We start from the raw sequence: 21918 nt of genomic DNA, 5'->3' as shown, positions 1-21918 counted from the left end.
TACAATGGAGTATATGTGAATGTCTAAACTGAAATGCAACGCTTATGGTTTTCATTGTTTATGGTGTATACAATGAGCAGCTACTCCCATCCATTTCTCGGGCCATGAAATTGTGAATATGTAGCCTATTAACAGGTATGACAGGTATGTAAAAGGTTCTGCTCTCCAAGCAGGTGCTAAGGGAGCAAATCCAGCCTTGCTAGAAGATACTGCAGCCAGTGCCTTCAGGGGAGAGCGCATCTTCAGAGACCGACATAAAATGTTTGAAGAGAATGACGAATGCTTATCAGCTGTTTCCAATTGCAGAGGCATTCACGAAAATGTGCATAGAAACAACTTGGATACACCTCTGGGCAAATGTATTGTCCTTTGGTTGGTCCATGGTTCGAAGAACAACATGCGTCGTGAATCCTACGGGCAATTTTGCATGCACACTTATTTTGTGCCCAAAGTCATCATTTCTATACACATATTAGTGGATGAAGCCGATTGTGAGCCCACTTAAGATTCATACAAACAGTCCTGTGTTAACCTCATGCTTCCAACCTCAGACATAGAGCAACAATGGAACCTATGAGAATTGAGGAAGTGAAAAGAGGACAACTTGGACTATTCTTACTGACAATTTACTAATCTAATTTAACGGTGCTCCAGTGACTTTAGCCCTAATTGAATCAGCATTAGCATAGCGATGGCACAATCATTTGCTTCATAATGAAGTGAGAAGTTGAAACCCAGCTGCTACCAAAATAGAAGTGTGCCAGAGTCTTTCTAAATGAACCCTGCTGACACGAGGTGCATATACAAGTAGGCACACCACCTGACTATCAACCATACTTATCATATAAGAGTCCCTCAGCGTGGTTACAATGACTTGACTTTTTGACCGGACACCTATAAATAACAGTCAAGGGACCGAGGTTTACTGAATGGCACATTACTACAAAATGCTAACATCTTTCAGCTGGTGGCAAACCACAAAAAAGGCACGTCCTACAAAAAAAGAGTAGAAAACATTAACACTTCAAAAGTGAAGCATTTATGATGGTTGTAAACCAATATAATTCAGTGAACCAAAACATTGTGCGGTTCTTCTTTATGGAATAAGCTGTCTTTAACTCTTTTACAAGTTTACTTTGTGGAATATGTGGAGAGCTTTTCGGTTAAGCACTACTCATGAATATTTGAAGTTTCATCTTTCTCCAACTTTTATGGGAGTCTTAAGAAAACCATGTAAAAGCACTTCCACTCAGAGCACCTACTCTTCTGTGCAACATGCTGCACAGCACCTCCATCTCCTTTTATTACAACATAATCAAAAATACTTCTCAGGTCTCAAAGGACTGCGGGGCCCTGCCAGCAGCATAAACACAAACTGGGCTGCCTTTTCAAGGTGTTAGTTTGTAAGCTGCACATTCAATTTATGAATAAAAGAATTACACAAAAGCAGCTACACGGGCGAGTTGAAAGCTAATTACCAGTGAGTGTCACTGAAACAAACTTTTTATGTCAGTTCTTAAAACAAAATGGATGTAATTAAGAAAGCTGTGCCCACGAGCAATGTAAAACAGTGTTGTGGTTGAATATCTTAACAAACTTGGTCAAAGTTCCGTCGTAAATAACACTTGATTTTTAAGTCTCTCTTTACTCGTTGAGTTTCACAACTTCCTCTTAATCTCCACTCTATTTACATATTTTTCCGTCTCCACATATTATCCCATCAGAATTCAAGATGTCTTAAAACCATCAAATAAGCTCAAAGCTCACATTCTTACAACCTACAGGAATCAGTCAGTTGTTAGTGGGCTTTTTGTTAAACCAATCAGCAACTCCCATGTAACATCTCACATCTCAAGCTTAACCCAGTCTGCATAAGACTGCATCCACACTGTGCAGTAGTGGTCAAGCTCGGGCAGTTTTGTGTTTGGCCGACAAGTGTGTTCTTCCCTACGTTCCGTCTACAGCATAATTCAAACAATATTATATGTTATACTCTTATGAAGACCCTTTGTGACAAAACACGATTACGACGGTCAACCAATACCATGGATTTCTGCATTAAAGGGACACTTTTAACCAGCTTTGCATCATACCAATGTGGTTAGTGTGTGTAAATTAACTGTGGTAAACTTCCCTCCATCTTAATGGGGCCCAGATCTCCCTGCTCATCTCCCAGCTAAAATCAGTCAGATTTGCATCATCCGGCAGATTTTCACTGGCTCTCGGGCTGTTGCTTGAACTACAGTTTGTATTTCCGCAAATTATATGCCCGCCACAATGGACGCAAAGAGTATAGACGTGGATCAACCAAATAGACCAAACTGTAAAATTAGACAGTGTTGATTAAATATAAACCAAGATTTTGTTATTTTGTTATTTTATTGACCTGTTCTTGCCTTAATGTCTTCATAAACATATTGTGGTGCACTGTCTGGCTCTAATATGATAAAGAGTGGACAGGAAGTGGGTGCCATACCATTTTCAGAACTGTAAAAACAGAGGGTGAAAAAAATTTGATCAAACAGTAGAACTAAGCAGCTCATCAAGCTGATCAAAAATAAACCAAGATTCTGTTACTGTGTTGTCTCTTTCTCGCCTCAAATGTTTTCAGAGACATATTTTACAGTACCGTTTAACTTTAATCTGGAATTGTTGTCTACCATAGTGTTTCCTGTGTGAAAACAGACAAGCTTGCATTACGTCCCTCACAAGCAGGAGCGTTTATTGGTCTGCTTCAGTGCAAAGTAATGTGGTAGTTGTACGTTTTCTACCTCCTCCTTAGAAAAAACAAAAACCACAGCCCTTTCTCATATTTTCTCTGGTCACATAGAAACACTTTAAAAAGTCTTGCAATATTTCTACGACAGAGACAGCCCAAGTTCATGAAAAGAGCATCTTTCCAGCTGTAAATCATTATGTTTTATTCTTACTCAACCCCTTGCCCTATTCTTAAAGAGCACCTGATTTTTTACTAACTAAGTCCTTTGACCCAAGGCAGCACTCCCAATTTTTCCTTCAAAACTTAACAATATAAGCCAATATACACACTGGTAAACACAACACAAAACTTCATCCAACAGCCATTTCATAAAAATCAAAATGAAATCAAAAGTCTTCACTTGGCTGCCAATTTTCCAGACTTTAAACATTAAAGTTCTGGAGTGCAACTTAAAATGGAGGCTTTAACAACAAAGTTCAGATGAAGTTTGATACTGACACATTGTTAAAAAACAAAGAACTTTAAAACTAACTTCCATGAAATAACTTTGTTATGCATGGCAAAGAAATACTCAGATTTTAAATGTAGTGATTTCTTTAACCTCTTGGACAATCATATTACAATTTAAGTATTAATTTCTTGTGTATAAATGTATGTTTAATCATAAAGAGTATATTTCAGTGAAGTAAATAAATTTGAATTGTCATAGGACTTTAAGCAATGGCAGAAATAAGCCTCTCATGGAAGTGCCACGTACAGTCACAATCAACAGATGGTGAGCACTGCCTCTTCCCCCCCAGGGCAACAGTAAAATTGAGCTTGTGAAATCTGTCACAATCCATGGTGGTAAATGTCTCGCAGTTCCTGAAAATGCTAACGAAGCTCATGTGAGGTCCAAAACTGAACAGGGATGGGCAGGGAGAGACGGAGTCCAATTTAAAAATGACACTGGGTGACAAACACATCCTTCTAGAGGCCAGAGAGTTTTCTCTGGCCCGTGGACAGAAATTCACAAATAAGCGCTGCTCAAAAGATGCCAGTGACATTCAGGCCGCCATTGTGTCCATCTCCTTTCCATCAGAGGTCTGGATAAAACCTGCCATCTCTGGCAAACACCAGCCTTCATTAGATGGGAGTATAGCAATGAAATTAATTACGCTCTGCTGCTTTTGAGTGAAATGAATTTAAAACAGTGGGGATGCAGATACTGGACATTTAAAAAAAACTCCACTCTGCTGGAACTGAACTTGAAAAAGTGTCCTTGACACGAAGCCTTCAAAAAGAGAGTGCTGGTGTGACTTTGGTTTTTTATCTACTAATGAACATATCCAGGAGCCCTACTGTTTCACATCACACATACACACTCTTTAATTACTAGCACCAATGTTTCAGTCACTGCTTCTAAAGTTTCAGAAATGCATGAAAGTTCATTTCTGTAAACAAAATAATCAAAACTGATCATTAGATGAACATATATGAAGTTAACACTTTATCTATGTATATTCTAACAATTATACCTTTCACCCCGAAACCACATTAGATGCAGAGCAAACAACCAATATATGGAGTCTATAGCTGCATTCACACTGCCTGATCAAGGTGGGAATATCACACCGTTATGCCGCCTCGTTGTTCTGTATATAACATCCAATTGTAGAAAGGGGGACAGAGTGGTCTTGCCTCTGAGCCGGAAACGGAGGTAGTAACAGCTACTATTACTTTATTATTATTATTAATATTATTATTATAATTATGCAGCATTAGTACATGGGTATATAAGCTTCAATTGGGAATTGGTGCAGCTGAGCGTAACAGCAGCAAAGACCAAAGAGCAGGGGCTCAGCAGTTAAGATGTAATTGAGGTATGTGGAGAAAATGTAGATACTTATGAGTCAAAAGCCATAATGACTTCACCAGGTAATAATTACACGATTGTGCACAACGATGATGTTTAGTCGATTGATCTAGCAGTCAATCAATAGAAAATGAATTAGCAACTCTTCTGATGAACAAGTAATCGTTTTGGTAAATATTTAAGCAAAAAAGCAAACCATTTTGCTGGTTTCATGCTGCTTAACTGGGAGAATTTGGTGCTTTTTTTTTAACATTTGATTATATACTGAATAGTTCCAGATCTTTGCAGTGGACTACACACAAAGCCCACTCAATAATGCCTAATGCAATAGTCCACTGGATAAAGATCATCATAATTTACGTCTACCAAGAAAAACTAGTTTAGCCAGAAGAACTTGCAACATCCTAATTCACAATCAACACCATACTTGTAGTCATCTATGCCACATAGCTAATTAGAACTCAAGAGAGGAAAGTAGCCGCCAGGATACATCATGGCAATGCCAACAAGAAAATAAGCAGGGCAGCAATTAACTCTTTGAGACCTCAGTAACATGGCTTGATGTTTCTCAAACATTTAGGTGAAGAGCAATGAGTAACTTCAGAAGAAATGATCCAAAAATTTGCAGAAAAAGAAATAAAAATCTAAAAAAGGTCAAGGAAAGTACCTAAGAATGAGAAAAAATAAACAAAAAAAATAAAATAAAAGTAAAAAAGAAACAAAAAACGGAAATTATATTAAAAAGTGCTTAAAAATAATAATCGGTCTGTAAAATAATTCCAAATATAGAATCATAATAATTATAAATATAGTTGCCCATTGCCTTTTTTTCCCCATGTTTTCAAAAGGAAGCATACAATTCGCTCACATTTTGAAGGTGTTTGAATGCAGCACAAGAAAAGTGATGTCAATCCAGGTTTCACTAATTAGAACAGACAGCAGCACTGGAAAAATCAATGCCTGATGAACTGGGGTTTATGGCAGGAGCCCCTCCAAAGTGTCATTAGTGGCAACTAAGAGCGATTGTGTTAAATGACATAACGTTGAGCATTGTAGCAAACACAGAAACACTGGATAACGTTAGACCTCTTTCATAACACATACATTTACCAGTGGGAGCAAGAAAAAGTAGGGGTGTAATTAACCCTTTGAAACCTGAGCAAACTGGCTTTACTTCTTTCAAAAACATGGGAAGCAAGCAATGAGCTAGAGAAAATGTCTAGAAAACTATATTTAATAATTGTCATAATTACATTTAAACTTATGTGATAATATTATTATAATTTTGAAGCACTTTTTAATGTATTTCCCTTGTTTGTTTGTTTGTTTGTTTAACTCTCTTTTTCTTTTTACTAATTTTCAGGTAATTTTCTTGGATTTTTTACTAATTTCTTGCTAAGTTTTGGATCTTGTTAAAATAAAAAAAAAAAAGTCTACTAATTACTTGGAATTGGTGGAACGTTTCTTCCACATTATTCATTGGATTATTATTTTTTTGTTTGTTTGTTTGTTTTTTTCATTTTTTGCTCAAGGTATAAAGGTTTAAATACTTGTGAAAGGCATCTGAAAGCAGCACAAGACAAGTGATGATGATCCAAAGATGAATCGTATAACGACTTCCAACCATTTAGATAATCCAACTCCAGACCTACTTTTGAGTTTAAAAGTCACTTAACTGAAGGGTGTCATCATTAATGATATTCTATACAACTGTGCTTTCCCTGCCATGACAAGTCAGAAAAAATGGGTCTAAAATCACCATAAAGACACAGTACCAGCTACCAGTGCCACAAAAGACATAAAAGTTAACAAGAAAACTTTCTCCATTCATACCAGAAGGCGCTTAAATAGCAAGAGCAGCTCATTAACACTGTGAAAAACATTGAATATCTGGCTGCAAGCACCTCCAGCTAACTGTTCACCGTCACTGCCGCACCAGCACCACGGAGCCAAGAATAAACATGTTAGCAAAAGCAGCTATCACTTAGCTTGTTGAAGTGAAGCAGCGGTCCCCCGGCGTCTCCACCGACGGAGGAAGAATACAGCTGTGGTCACACATCCCGAAATGTCTGCTGCCAACGTGCACTGTGGCCTAAAGGTGTTTCGACACCTTTAGAGGCTGCTGGGCAGGCAGAAAAAAACATCTCTCCTCCATACTTCTGTCCATGGTAGCTGAGCTGTTGGCAGTCAAACATGCCGATAGCAGCGGGATGTTTTGGTAGTTTCTGCAGAGTTTGCAGCCAGCTCGGTCTGGTGAGAAGAGAGGCCTGAATACACCAGATAACAGAGGGGCGTTAGATTTGACTTACAGCTTATAGAGTATATCATGTGAGTAAAGGTGGCTCCTTTGCATTTACATTTGCTAGCAAATGATACAGAAATGGCCGAAAGCTGCTATATGTTGGGATGCACTACCAACAGTACGTGATGGGGGGCCATAAGGTGCTAAAATAATCGTTTATCATGTAGATATGTAATGTTTTTAGTTGGCTACAGGTATTTGTTTGTATTCTGGCGTTTGTTTGCTCGATGTGGCGCCAATAGTTGTCCCCTCCTCGCGCTCCCGATGGGCGTGGCTTCCGGAATATGACGCATGCGCTTTGCGCTCTGGCATCCTTGAAGTGGCATTACTGCCATTACTTATTATAGGGAAGTCTATTACTCTAAAGACTATTATCTATCTAAAGTCTATTACTCTAATAGACTACTATAGATATATATATATAAACACACATTTTTTCTCAATGCATTTACACCAGAAAGGTGTGGATTCATGTTGCCAGCTTTCTAAAGAATAAACTTATCATAAATGTTCCAAACAATATATTTGATGTGGTGTTATACCATAGGGAGGATAAGATGAAGAAGAAATGGTCAGACACTAAACCAACTTTCCTGCACACTATTCTTTTGGCAATATAGTACCCTGTTAGCTAAGAAAAAAATTAAAAAAAAAAAAACTATTAACACTTTTAAGTTATTAAAGTATTATAATATGATGTAATCTGGCATCATTAAATGTAAATGTAATTATTTTTTGTTTGCTTTTTAGTTTTTGTATTTTCATGGTATGTATTGCTATTTATTTATCTTATTTATTTACTTGTTTATTCATTCATTGTACATTTTGTCCCAATATGTATCTGTATGTATTTTTGTAATGATCTTGTATTCAATAAAGAAATAATTAAAATATAAAAAAAAAAAGTCTGAATTTACAGGCTGCACTTTTTTGTTTTTTGTTTTGTTTTGGCATGGTTTGGTTTGGTTTTTCTGTTGTTTTGTTTTTGTTTTTTGTTTTTTGAATAGCCTACTGGAAATATACTGCAAGATGTAACAATATCAACATTCACAGACATCCTCAAAACATTTTGCACTTTGTTTAACTTCAATTAATTAGCTGTGTGTAAGATTTTAGGGGATTTAGTGGCATTTAAAGGTGATGTTTGCAGATTGTAACCAGCTGTTATATTCTGTTATGTCTGTCTGTTCCGCCAATATATTACCCTTAAACCTACACATGTAATATTTAAGTTACAATATTATATAGGCTTATAGTCAATTGCATTTTAAACGCCAGCAGCATTTAGTCCAAGCTTCAAGGTGCAACGTGCCTTTATCCCCACAGGGGTTTGTCTTTGCAAGCATCAAAATGCCCTTTGCTGATCTGCCGGCCTCTTCCAAATTCACCACCGGGTTAAATTAGGAACCTGGCCTGTCTGAAACACTACAGTAGTTCTTGGTTTAACAAGATTTTTTTTATTCTAGAGCAAAGCCTAATTTGTAGTCAGCAAACAGACTCTACAAGCAAAAGAAACTCAAGTAGATGGGGTGATTTAGGTTTACCAGTGTAGTCCTTATCAGACTGATCTGATTATAAAATTACAAAAAAACATCATCAGGAACAATTTACACCTCAGCAGTACGTTGTGGATTATCCTTCAAAACTTCACAAGTAAGCATATAAGTGAATCATTGAATTTTTGTGGATGCTGCAGGCAGGCAGAACCATCAGGACTGATGCAAGAAATATTTAGCCCATCACCGGCTAAGCAATGAGGGAACTGACTGGGTCACGTTCACATGCTTCCAAAGAAGGAGGTAAACAAATTATCCTGTTATGTGCTGTCAATGACGCTGCGTATTAGGGCCAGAGAACCCAGTGGGAAATCATACAGAGTAATGATTAGAGATTCAGAGCCTGCCAGTGGGTTTGTGTGTCTGCTGTCTGAGAGTGAGCACTTCCCTTTAACCAGGCTGTGCCCAACAAGAGCTGTTGTCTATTTCAGACACAAACCAGCCGCTAAACTGATGGGAAAGAAGATCTGCAGTGTTTTCCCATTTGAACAGATGAATAGTGTCCTTACATTTGATTTTTGAGGGTTGTTGTTGAGAAATAATTCACTGATACCATTAAAGCTTACTCACAAAGTCCTCGATTTGCACTCCCAAATTATTCTTCCACCCAAAAAAAGCAGAGGGCGAGCAGGGGCGAGTCTAGGGATGGGCCTGGTCGGCTACCTCTGGAATCTAACTGGCTATACCCCATTATGATTGCCTGTCTGACCAGTCAGTTTGGCCTGCTTGACAAGTGAAGTGAATTTCATTAATTGGTGCAATTCCGTCTTAAATCAAGATAGCCTTTACTGATCCACACACCGGGGAAATTCACTTGTTACAGTGGCTCACTGCAACATTAAAGATAGAATAAAATAAATAAAATAAAATAAAATAGAATACAAAATATTTTAAAAGGGGAATATAGAACACAGAAAATATAGAAGAGAATAGTGATACATTTAAAAAAAAAACCTTAATTAAGCAGTAATGTCTAGCCTAATTTTACATACAAATAAACTGATATAACTGCTAACAGGTTTGCTCCAACACTTTATATTTGCTATTGTACCATTTACTTTTGAAAGAACAATTTCTTTACAATATTTTACATTTGTGTGGTGTCACTCTGTTGTGTTGTAAGCAGTAGGTCTGTTTATCTTTTAAACAAAACTATAAACAGGAATGTAAAACACTGGTAGTGGAGGCAAAAGGGAAAATTAAAGCTATGCTGACGTGTGTACCTGCAGTAGCAGGTCACCGCTTACGTCAGTGCCCCGCAATAAAAAAAAAGTCTGGACATACCACTGCACTGAAGACGTCACATATAATACAGGCTGCTTCAAGAATGAACAAACACAACAGCCCACATTTAACGTGGTTGGCCAAAACAGCCAATACTACTTCTCAATCCCTGATTATCATTTTTTATGACAGTGGGTGGCCTGCTGAACCTTCTGTTTCCAAATACTGACACAATTTATGTTCTTATCTGCAGAAGGACACTCTCTCATTTTGCTTATATTAGTCTAGCCTCATTTCAATTTATCAGGTTATGATTTGTCTGCCTTTTGTGTTTTATTCACAGGAGGGAATGATACACAGGAGGTGGTTTGAATGTTAATTAACTGTCTTGAGCAAAAAGGAAGAAAAACAACCCTTTCACAACCCTGAACTTTCATCCTGGCTCAAACCTCGCCGCAACGAGGTGTGATGTGTTTCCTCTTTCGAGGCCAAATCTCCATCCTTCATGCCGGAGCAGACAAGAGGACTGATTGCACTATATTGCCCCTGTAATTTTCCATGCTGGATGGGGTCACTCAGTCAAGACAAGGAGCAAACAGTCTTTGGCTCCAACTCTCGAGATGTGAATCAGACTGGAGTTCTTTCTCCGAGATGCAGCATGATCAACCTTTTCGAAATTTAAAGCACTGAACAAGTCTTGTCCTGGGCTGAGACAATGTTGACTGGCAGGGATAAATCCAATGAGCAATTGTGCAGGTAGTAACTCTGTGGAAGGGGTTCACCTTGACCTCAGATACTAAGAGTGTATCTTTCCAGTGGCGAATTCGGTGATACGGGTGGAATACAGATCCATGCAGAGTCCTAGACAGTGAGGAAGCGGCTAAAAGGAGAGAAAAGGAGTCTGTGCCAAAGCTAACAAAAGAGAGGAGGGTAGGAAGAGAAAGAAAGCCTGACCGAGATGATAGGAAGACAAAATATTAGACATCAGACAAAGCAGTGAAATGCATCAGACTCTGAATTCTTTGTTTTCCCAAGTTAAAACCTCGACTATCAGAGCTGATCTGCATTCTAAGTGGTAAACAGGACAGAGCAGCAGTGGATTTACCTTCCTTTTATTGTTTCAAATACATTCACACATACTCGTTTCAATAGATCTATCTGTATAAAAAATATTTAAATTGGCGACAACTTGACATACATATACTATTAAATGAACAATGACAGTGAAATAATTTGATTACATTGGTAATCTAAAATCATTTTAAAATATGACAATGCCCATGAAACAACTGAAATTGGTACAAACATGTTTCTAATCCTCAATGTTGAACCTTCAACCCCTAATTATTTCAAACATCCCACATTAAGCTGACAACCACTTTGACACAATAATAATGGGAGGCTAGTTGTTAAGAGCAATGACAATGCAAGAACAAAGAAATTCAAGGGTTTTTAAGATAAAAGTATGAAAGCCATGCAATAATAAAATGACAAAAACTTCTAGAAAAACAAATGAAAACAGAAACTTCAAAATGGGTCATAGTTTTCACTGTCATTTACCAGTGAAGCTGTCCTTTGCATCGTCAGGTTGGGATGCACTTTTGCTCCCTGTGAGTGAGAGTTTTCAAGCTGGGCCGTTCATTACTGGCTGCTCAGTCCTTGATCAGACATTTGACAAGTGATTAATCAGGCAGGCGGCCTCAGAGGAGCAACTGAAAGTTAATTTCCACACTTCTGCATGCGGAGATGAATTTGAAGCTTGTGCAGGCGGGGTAGCTGCCTTAGTCACGCTTTCAGGGTGACCCCTGCCCCTCACATTTGCTAGGATTACATCTAGTCTGACAGCCCGGTGCTCGTCTTCATCATGCAGCAGCACGCAGCGCACATCTGAGCGCCGATAGAGAGTTAAGTCATTGAATTGGGAACGGCAGTTTGCTGTGGTGACGGAGCGTGAGGTTGGGTGAAAGACAGCATCCTCATGCACCAGGCCAAGGTGGGTATCAGTGAGTAGAAGTTGGGCCAGAGTCTCAGTGCGGGTACTGGAGCTGATGCACACCCTTACACCTGTGTACATTAGTAACTGCACCTCTCCCAGAGTTATCGTTTCCTGATCCATATTAGAATGAAGAAGGTAAACCAGATCAGCAAGACTTTTCTGAAACTGGCAGCAAAACCTTAAACCAGCATCCAGCAGCAGGTCCGGCACACAAGCCTGCCAGTCTAAAGACAACGTCATCAAGTCTCCATGGAGCAGTGGGTGCTGAGAGACCCTCTTGTCCCGTGGGCAGATGACACCAAGTATAGCCCAGCAAAGCTCTTTGGTAAGCTTCTGGCTGAAGGTGTAGACCCCCAGGATGCTCTCCTCTGTAGTGCCTATCAAACGCAGATTGTGGCCTGCGAAACCTACCTGCACCTCTTTCAGCTGCAGCCAGGGGAGGTGATGGAACAAAACCAGGAGCCCAGAGTCAGTGGTTAGGGTATAGAGGCCAGTCTCTGCAAGGATCAGGAGGGCAGGACAGGGCTCAGGTTGGCTGCATTTAGCAACATTCAGCCAATAGAGAGCTACAATATTGTGAGAGTTCGGCACAGAGGTGGAGGTGACAGACTTTAACGCGTCCATCATGTCTTGCAAAGGCAGAGTTTGTAGTTTCAAAAGGGAATCGGGAAATTCTATCAATGTTTGACTAAAGATTTGGACATCCTTTTTGTTGATGGAAGTCCTTGAGTCCTCATATGCCTGATCTTTGTCCCCAGGTGCACGGGCAACCTCTGACTCGATGATGTGTTTCACTGGTGACAGCTCTGTAATCAGTTTGTCTCCTTGTTTTAAAGGAATATCAGCCATGTCTTGCTCTTGCAGCAACCCGAAATTCTCAATACTCATACACCTTGGCAAGGTATCTTCTGGGATTGGTGGTATGTCATCTGGCCATTCTGCCTTGCTAAAGTTTTGTGTTGGTGTCAGGACTCGTAGCTGTGTGGTGTTAGGATTAATGCAGCCCTGAATAATCTGAGCTGCCTCCTCAGGTTGGAGATTTTGTGTTATCTCCATCTGGATGTGCTGCATGAGAGGTAGCTCTTTCACCATTGAAAACATGTGACTGTCCTTCAACAGAGAGAAGACAAAGCTCCCTTTAACCATGGAGAAGACATGGCTGTCCTTTACTATCGACAGAACTTCACTTTCCCTGACCAGAGACACAACATGACTGGACCAGCGGGCCCCAACATGCTGTAGTCCCTCTTCCCTGACTTGCTGGATTAATGTCGGAGAGCTCCAAAGGAGACGCCCTGCATCCTGGACAACCCAGGAAACTCTGCTGACCAAGGAGCCCAGTCCTGAGTTTTGATCTGTGGCTGCTGCCGTCTCCATCATACACACTCTTGGGATTTCCTCCAAACCTCCAGATTCATCCATCTCTCCACAGCCAAACTGGCCCTCGAAGGCAGTTCCCTCAGGCGGACAGCAGGCTGCTTGACTGCTGAGAGGCTTTCTGTCGAGTGGGGAAGGAGTGCTGGTCTGTGGGAGGACGGGCGTGGAGTGAGTTCCTCTACAGCTCTGCAGGTGGGACATGCTGCCTAATGAGCTCCCACCAGAGCCAGGTCTCTCCTCGTAGCAGTCTAACATGACGCCTTTGATCTCGTTAGCATCCCCCTCTGGCTTCGTGCCACATCCATCACCTGGGCCCAGGACACTTGTCTGCTGGAGGCTGGCATCCCCTGACCAAACCTCCCCTCCCTTATAACTTGCAGCTCCAGCCCCACTCTGAGCTCTCCTTCGCGGCCTCTCAGACATGAGCCCCGGCCCTGATTTATGACACGGGTCCCTCTCCTGCTCCTGGCCATCCCTGGTGCTTATCCCACCCTGCAGAGTCTCTCCATCCAACTCAAAACTAATGTGACGGACAGGATATTTTCCAGGTATGGCCTAGTTTATATTGGAGGAGAAAAGGAGAAACAATGAGAAGAAAAATATTTTATAGAGTGATTCAAAAATCATGTTTGTTTTATGCAATTTGCTACAAAGTCAGCACTGCCATTGCTGTTGAGAGGGAACTAAAATAACTATTTTACCCAGGCTACCTTAAAAAGTATCTTTATTTATGTATTCAATTGTATTTGAATACATAAATACATGCATGCGAAAATGGAGTGAAGAATAACAAGGTACGCGTATAAACAGAAATACTTCAAAAGTGCTCTCATTGCAATAAGCTTTCACAAAATGAGTGTCATTTAAACGCTATTACACTTTCCTGTAGGGCTTTCAAAGAAAATATGTGCATAATAAACAAACACAACAAACCAAGGGAAAAAGTATTTCATGCCTCATAAAAATCTGTATTGGGCCTGGCTGTAGAGGGGGGGTAGGTATTGACATTTGCTCTGTTTTGCAAAGACAAAAGGGACTCGTACTTCAGTTGCACAGCGGCAACACAGAGGCTCAATAAACATAAATTGTGGAACAAAGTCCCACTTCTTGCACACTGTTTCAGATTGATTCAATTTCTTAAAAGCAATTAAATTTTTCATTTAATTCAGAAACTACACTTGGCTTATTTGTCACAACCTTATTTCTATTAGATTTAATCAGAGTCTGATTTGTTGTAACAAAAAAAGTAAATACATACTGTAGTCATGAGCGTCTCTATTGTGGCAGAGGTAAGACAGCTGCCTGGCACTCTGGACTCAGCTGTCTCTGCAAGCGTATCCATCTGGCTGAAAAAGGACACAATGAGGAGACATGAATGAAATAATACATTTCATATTCTATCAGAAAACAAAAATTGCGTCTTGATATGAGGAGGCGTGCGCACAATACAGCTGTGTTTATATGCTTATACATGCTGCCAGGCTCTTTGTTTTCAAAAGCAAAATTTAATTATTTGCTGTGGTGTGACACTGGAGACTTCAAACAGTGTGCAGGCAAAAGACAAGACTCCAGTAACCCCAGAACCCCCCCTTCACAAAAAAAAAAAAAAAAAAACATCCATTAGATTTGAAAAGCAAACACCCCAAATGGCTGGATGAGATTAGAGCCACTCTACTAGCTGTGAAATTAAATAGAATCTGTGCATGTTGATTTGAGGATTTACATACAATACTCAGCACTCTAGAGGGGGGAGCAGAAATCAAATATACAGCTCAGAATGATTTCTGACAGTAAACAGAGGCTTTGGCTGAGCTTTGTGTGTTGCAGGAGGTTGACGAGGAGGGAAAGCGGGAGCGCTAAAGCATTGACAACATCAACAAGAGGGATCACAGAGCAGGTCCTCGTGACGATTAAAGGATTTTTGCAGATCTTACGGATCAGCACAGAGGATGTCCTGTACTCAGCGATGGTTGTCTATGTGCATGAATAAATGGAGGAACACTGATCTGGGATTCCCAAGTCTAAAGCGCTGACCACATTTTCTTTCTACCATTTTTTTCTGTCACACACTTTGTTCACATGCACGGTTTACAGCGTTCTCGCTGTGGACTGACTGCGAGCAAAATGCACACAAGCAACAGAGTCATTAACATCACCATAGAGAGCACAGTTCGCCTTCCTCTAACTTACCCATTGCCAGTCTCTTCCATCTCTGCCCCCATTGTCTTCTCTTCTCTGTGTTGATGGGGAGTCCCGCTGTTTTCCTTTGAAAGTCTTTTGATGTCCCGGTTGCGTCTGTTCAGGTTTTCTTGGACCTGCTGCCATTCCGCCTCCTGCTGGTTAAGCTTCAATTCCGTCCTAATCATCACATTGTACACACACACCAACGCACACAGATTTTCTTGAGAAGTCCTGCATCCTTTCATATGCACCATTTAACACATCTCATACTGATATTTTCAGAAATTTACAGTTCATTTTGTGGATGTTTTATGGAACTTCAACCCAAGATTTTTGAAAGAGGCACCTGGGATGTTGACTTAAAAAAACAGCTTCAAGTAAAGTAACACAAAATGAAAAAAAAATAAATCATAGCCTTCAGAGCTAGATAGGTTTAAAGGTAAGATTGTTCTAGCTGCACTAAAGCTAGTGGCAGGAGGTGTTAAGTGGCACAGCAGCTCCTGGAGTGATTGACGTTAACCAGTGCAAAAACACCATTTCAGGAGATTCAAGCTCCTGATAACAGCCTGTCGGTGGCCAGAAGAGGAAAATAGTAAAGTTGCCACTTGGCCTTGTGGCCAGAGATGGAAGATACTGAGAGGGTTGTCAGATGAGGGACTTTCAAAAATAAGGTGGCCATTAAAAGCCGCATGGGTCACACAGCAGCTGGCCCGCTCCATCACTGAGAGCTCTCAGAGTCCAGACTTGCTGCGTTTGAAAGAGTTGCATTTCAACTTGTTTTCAACATACCATCTCCCTGTTACACAGTCCATTTAATGCAGAACGAATCAAACACAGTGGGACAACTTTTACTTGAAGTTCATGAGTGGGTTTTGGGGACAGTCATGAATTAATACACAATACAAAAGCATGTGACCTTGCCATAAGAGACAGACTCAGCCCTTTTTTGGCTTTCCAACAAAATATGAAGAGTATTAGGGCAATGCATAAGGGGAAAAAATGAGGAGCAATTTTTTTATTTTTCAGGAATGTTGGAGCTCATGTATGCCTTCAATAACTTGTATACAAGCGCGTATGAAGAAAACGTCCATAGGGTAAGAGAATTCCTGCACACTACCCTAATATTTGCAATAAACTATTTACATGTATTTAAATAATAACTAAAAAGTGTAAATAAAGTTAAATAAATGTAAATAAAGTAGTATCGCAAGGAGGACAATTTGCAGGAATTCTTTTATCGTGCTCAAAATGTTCAGAATCAAGTCAAACTTTCAGTATTGGTGATGGCAGACAATAAGCCTCTTGTATGTACAGAAGAGTATATGGGCCAGGCATAAGGAAAAGATGAGGAGGGGGTTGCAAGTTGAGAGCATTGTTGAAAAGTGAAGTCCTCTGGACCATCAAATTATGTCTTGTGATAAAACATACCCACTGTGTATTGCACACAGGTATAACAATCAATACCACTGCATCTGTCCAGTAATCTATTTCAGTTTGCTGTCATCTCTTAAAGGTTTATGTGGGTTCTCCTCATATTTATTACCCAACTCTGTGTATGTGCTAAAAGAAAAATAATTTCCTTATTACTCAAACCAGTTCTGAAGAACAATTTCACCAGTTCATCTACACAAGGGATTTTGTAGAGAGAGACATATTTGCTAATGCGAGTAGTTTGATTTATTCTCTAAAGACAAAAGAAAAATTCCCCTCCTCGGATTTTTTTTTCTTATACCTGAGTCTAATACTGAATGCCTGACTTTATTCTCAATAATGCATAATAAATAAAACTTCCCCCTCCTTTCTTCCCTTATGCATTGCACTAACACTCTTCCCTACCAAGGAGTATCCATCTTGTGTGTGCAAACTAAAAGCTCAGTTTGATTGATTTTCTACTCCTCACGCTTGGAGGAGAGGCTAGATGAGAGATCTGCATTCAGCTGACAAAAATGCACTTTGACATTGCATCCATAAAACTCCATGAATCAAAGATCTGGATAAATACAAAAGTGTGAAGTGTTCCCATGCTGTAAGGAGCAGGTCCGACGTTTTGTTAATGCAGTTTAGCCTCCTCCTGCCCGAATTCTCCTGTGAGAAAATCTGTGATCTAACTGATGTATCTGATAATGGGGAGGTTGCTTCTGTTGCAAAGGAGCACCCCCCTCAAGCAGCAGCAGGTCAGTTCATTGATATCTGGTGTCAATCCCAGAGCTGAACGGATATCCACAGCCACAGTTTGAATTCTAATTATTTGCTCTTATTTACCACTGAGGGTTATTTCCAAGATGATTGGGAAAACTTAGAGATCAATTCTGTCCTTGCTGGAGGGAGTTTATGCTACACCAACAACAAGCAGAATAAGGATGGAATAAATATCTAAGCAATGAGAGAAGAAAAAGACCTTTTTTGCACTGCCCATCAACAGATGACGGCTCAGTACGCCAGGTGAAAAAAACCCAAAAAAAACAGTATCAGTTGAATGTACCCTTTAATATTTAATGATCCATGTTCAGAGGAATCAAATAACTAAACGGTATTTTACAATGTGTTACAGTGTCATATTCTCCTCTGTGTGCTGTAAAAAAGCAGGTGTCAGTCCTGCTGCTAATCTGCCATTAACACCTACAGACTTCAATCAAGCTGTCCAACTTTCCCTCCGCCACACACTCACACTGACTTCCATTCTTCTGCCCACTCTGTAACACCACCTTCACACACAAAAAGTGTTTCTGACTCAGACTGATGAGGACAGTAGCTGTGTGGTCGACTAATTGCAGCCTTGAAGTAAGTAATCCCATATTTACTCATGTAATCACGCTTTCGCATCCAAGTAGTGTCAGACCAGCGGACTGGGAACAATGGTTGGACTGAAAGCAGCATGAATCACCTGAGCGGATGCGCTGCTTTTTGGGGATACTGCACTGTGAGGGAAATTACATGTCAGACAGCTCCACATGCTGTAAAACATCAGGGTTATCAGATCATGTGAGACTGGGGTGTGTCTCAAATTGTTCACTACTTCAGTAGGTTGTGAATCACTAGAGAGTGGATTGGATTTTGGGCACTAATTCAATGAACACTGAGACACTGACAGATCGATAAACTGTCGCACACATCCAAGGCAATGGCAGCGGGTTAAAGATTAGTCACATTAACATAATGTCTCTGAGTTTGGGGGGTTATAGTGTAAAAAAGGTGCACAACTGCTGCTAATGCAAACACCAACAAAAGGATTACTGTCACCGTTTGTTAAAAGCAATGTGCACATTTATGTACTTATAGTATCTTTTAAATTGTCATCATTATCAGTGTTACGTAGTGGTTTTAATTGGCCTGAATCTGATATCAGCCGACCTGAATTAAACTTACTGTTGCTGTATTATTCGCGGCTGTGTCTACTTGAAGTGACAGTTGTCCCCCCTCAATTCAGAGTACACAAAGTTTGAATTCTGGTCCTTGGGAGTTTGAACAGTGTCGTGACTCTTCAACGTAACCTTGTAGACTGGCTGTGTGACAAAATAATCTCAAATCGAAAAAGGCCCACTTAACAAGCTTTTACAGAGCTGCCATCTGCGTTGACTGTGACAACAGATGCATCTTTTATGCCCACTTTAATGCCTTTTTTTTACAATAGCACAACATTTTATATCATACGCTGCACTGCCCCTTTTATTTTCATTTGTGTATATTAGGGCTGTACCCAACTCAGAATTGTCAGTCAAATCAGATTTGACCGTTCAATATGAATATTCAACTATTTTGTATTCTTTTTTTTTAGTTTGATACGATGTTCAGGGTGACCATGATATAGTGGCCCTCTCAGCCAATACATGCTAACTACACTAACGACAGATTAAACATTTGCAACATTTTTTGCCTACAAGTATAATCAAACATATTAACTTTCTGTGAGCTGTAAATTTGAGCGTTATCTCAGAGCATGACCAGGCAAAGCCTCTCTTACATTCTCTGACTTTCAGGGAGCAGCCCTAATCTATATTTACTTACAGTTATTAAAAATGTGTCACAACTTTACATATAAGGAGTTAAATATGCTGCACACAGAGGTGGTGCTATTGTTTAACAGCCCAATACAAAATATGAACCTTAAACTTTACCTTCAAGACAAGCTACAAATATTAGATTGAGACTCTGAGACCAAAGTTAGTGAAGCATTATGTTATGATTAAAGCACTACAGAAACATCAGTGCCATTACTAAATTGACAAAAGACCTTTTCCCCAGTGTGACCACAGACATTGTTGCCCACCTTGCAGGTTTGATACCTTAAAAAAAAAAGATAGAGCACATTTTCAATTTTATGATATATTGACCACATAATCAAAATCTAAATGGAACGATTCAAAAACTTAATTTGCTGACACAATAACAGCTTCAGGACAAAAAATTATAACAGCCATCGCCGCCAAATACATGCTGGGACACTTGTTTATCCCAAGACTGTACTTGGTAAATGTGGACTTTGAGCTGGGACACTACTTGAGCCATGTCTAATGACATTTCACAAATACAGACAAGAGCGTATACTAAGAAAGACCTACTGTGAAAGAGAAGTGTAGCACAGTAAAATGATGGCGCTTACTTAATTTTTTTTTACAGTGCATTCTGGGGAATTTTGGGGAGCTGAACTGAAAGTGCACTGCAGGGATTTTGGAAATGTGAACACGGGGTAGTTCACTACCTACAGAATCAGAGGCCGTTTTGGGACACACCCTTGGGCTGCAGAAGACTTTCTTGCTGTGATTTCCACTGGCTCAGCATGAAGCACTTCAGCATGGCTTTTTGCATGTTCCCACCTCGCCTCACAGAAATGCTGCCATGATTTATGGGTTTGATTTGGTCTACGTGCACGATGAACGCTGCTCAATAAGCAGGCACGATGTGGAGATTGAGGTGGACTGGGTTCAGTTATGCTCGGGTCACTGAGTGTAGAGAGCTATTACACGTGTCTGCGTGAGTCTCACCCTGGGTTTTGCAGCATCACCTTGGACAGATTTGCAGTAGATTTGGACATGTCAGTCAAGGGCAGGCTGAAGGCAGACAGCAGCCGGCTCTGCAGACAACAGAATGAGACAGCACTGTGAAATGAAAATCTGCTGGAGTGTGAGGAATGAGTGACAGCTGCCTGTGGTGAATTTGCAATTGTGCAATGGTTTAATTATAGTATATGCTGTATGTCATCAGTATTCATGACACTGTTTTTCACTAAACATAAGAGGGTAGACTGAAGAGCTTTGACAGCATTTAAAAAAAAGTGTCAAACTAATATCTGGTACACCAAAGCCCATCCAAAAAATTAGGGTAATCAGGATGAAACTCACATATTTCTAAAATGAAAGGGTTGTGCATCAGTAATGTATAGCTTGTGGTTCCATATAGTTCACAGTTCATCTTCAGTACCATTCAGTTATAATTTGCTGCCATTGAAACATTGAAAACCATTTAAATTGCCACTTCCTTTCACAACAGTTACACACTGAATTTTAGGTGTGGTAGCATATTTAGAGACTGAGCGAAGGCAGAACTCGTGAGACCATCTCATTTGGAATCGATGTTAAAAATAAATGGCAAAGACATTTCTTGGAACCACAGCGGGACCTGGATGTCTGTGCTTTACTTGGCTGTAATGGTGTGCAATTTTCAATAATGCAGAGAGCAGAAAGCTGTCAAAAACCAGAAGTACAGCTGTGTCTATAAAATGGTGTGTGAATCAATTTTACAACATAAAATGTTATAAAGCACAGGAGGAAATGCCTAAAGGGGACTCAATTTGAGTTGCAGGCAAATGGATATTTGACCGGAACTTATTTTTAAAAAACTGAGTGTGAATATTGAAGCAATATTTTCTGATTCTGTCATTATCAATGCTCATTCATCATTGTTTATAAAAAAAAAGTTTTCATCCCCTTGGGCTGTTCTATTTGCCTTCTGACAAACACTAAGCTACACGTCAGAGTAGATGTCCCTATTGAAAAAGTGTATATGCGATGAGTAGTGAACCACCAAGGCAACAGTATTTGTATGCGCACAGTGTCTATCATATCAGGAGTGGAAGCCTGCAGCTCTCTCAGACTGTCTTTGGGTCTCTCAGTAGCCGGCTTCACTGGTGCTCCTCTCACTCAGACCATAAGTTTTTGTTGGCTGAAGCAGATTTTAGACTGACATCTCACAGCACTTTTCTTGTCCTTCCCCTGATTGGCTTGTCTTCCATAAATCTGGCAAGATTTTGTTTGGAATATTCCTTTATCCTCATGATGTAGGTGTGGCTAATAAATTGACTACCATACAGATACTAGTGTATTAAATATAAAATCATTCAGACATAAAGTCCCACTTCCACTATAATAAAAGCCCCAGAGGTGGGGCCAAGTCATTGTTTTGCAAGTCACAAGTTAGCATAAAAACCATGTCAAGCCCCAAGTCAAGACAGTCAAATCCCAAATCCTAAACTTATTTTTGAGTCCTAAAAAAGTCATAATGAATTCTTCATCAAATGCGATACCATTTTAACAATGGAGTAATAATATATTCAGTCTACAAAAATTATGAATACTTTTAAGAACTTGTTAAACTTGTTAAAATAGGTTTGTTGAAGGTTGTTGCATCTACTCATTTTCAATCGGCATGCTTCACATACTGTAACTGGATTTTACTAAACCACACTTTTTAAAAATAGCATGCTTTTTTTAA

General features: G+C 39.8%; 1 protein-coding gene across 2 annotated transcripts in view; it reads right to left on the bottom strand.

Annotated features, from left to right (window-relative positions):
* Positions 1-10752: 10752 nt before the first annotated feature.
* kif16bb (kinesin family member 16Bb) overlaps positions 10753-21918 on the bottom strand; it is a 30564-nt gene continuing 19398 nt past the window's right edge. For both annotated transcript variants that reach the window (XM_088086140.1, XM_042502845.2), the window contains 4 exons: positions 20193-20281; positions 15220-15387; positions 14288-14375; positions 10753-13584 (listed from right to left, as the gene is read on the bottom strand). In XM_088086140.1, coding sequence (XP_087942266.1) covers positions 11320-13584; positions 14288-14375; positions 15220-15387; positions 20193-20281 — 2610 coding nt within the window. In that variant the 3' untranslated portion in view covers positions 10753-11319. The remainder of the gene's footprint in view (positions 13585-14287; positions 14376-15219; positions 15388-20192; positions 20282-21918) is intronic.

This window comes from Plectropomus leopardus, chromosome 13 (genome assembly GCF_026936395.1).
Source record: "Plectropomus leopardus strain MGB_pleo_1.0 chromosome 13, ASM2693639v1, whole genome shotgun sequence".
Taxonomy (NCBI): Eukaryota; Metazoa; Chordata; class Actinopteri; order Perciformes; family Serranidae; genus Plectropomus; species Plectropomus leopardus.
The sequence above is the reverse complement of the archived record's forward strand: the minus strand, read 5'-3'. Positions and strand labels throughout refer to the sequence as shown.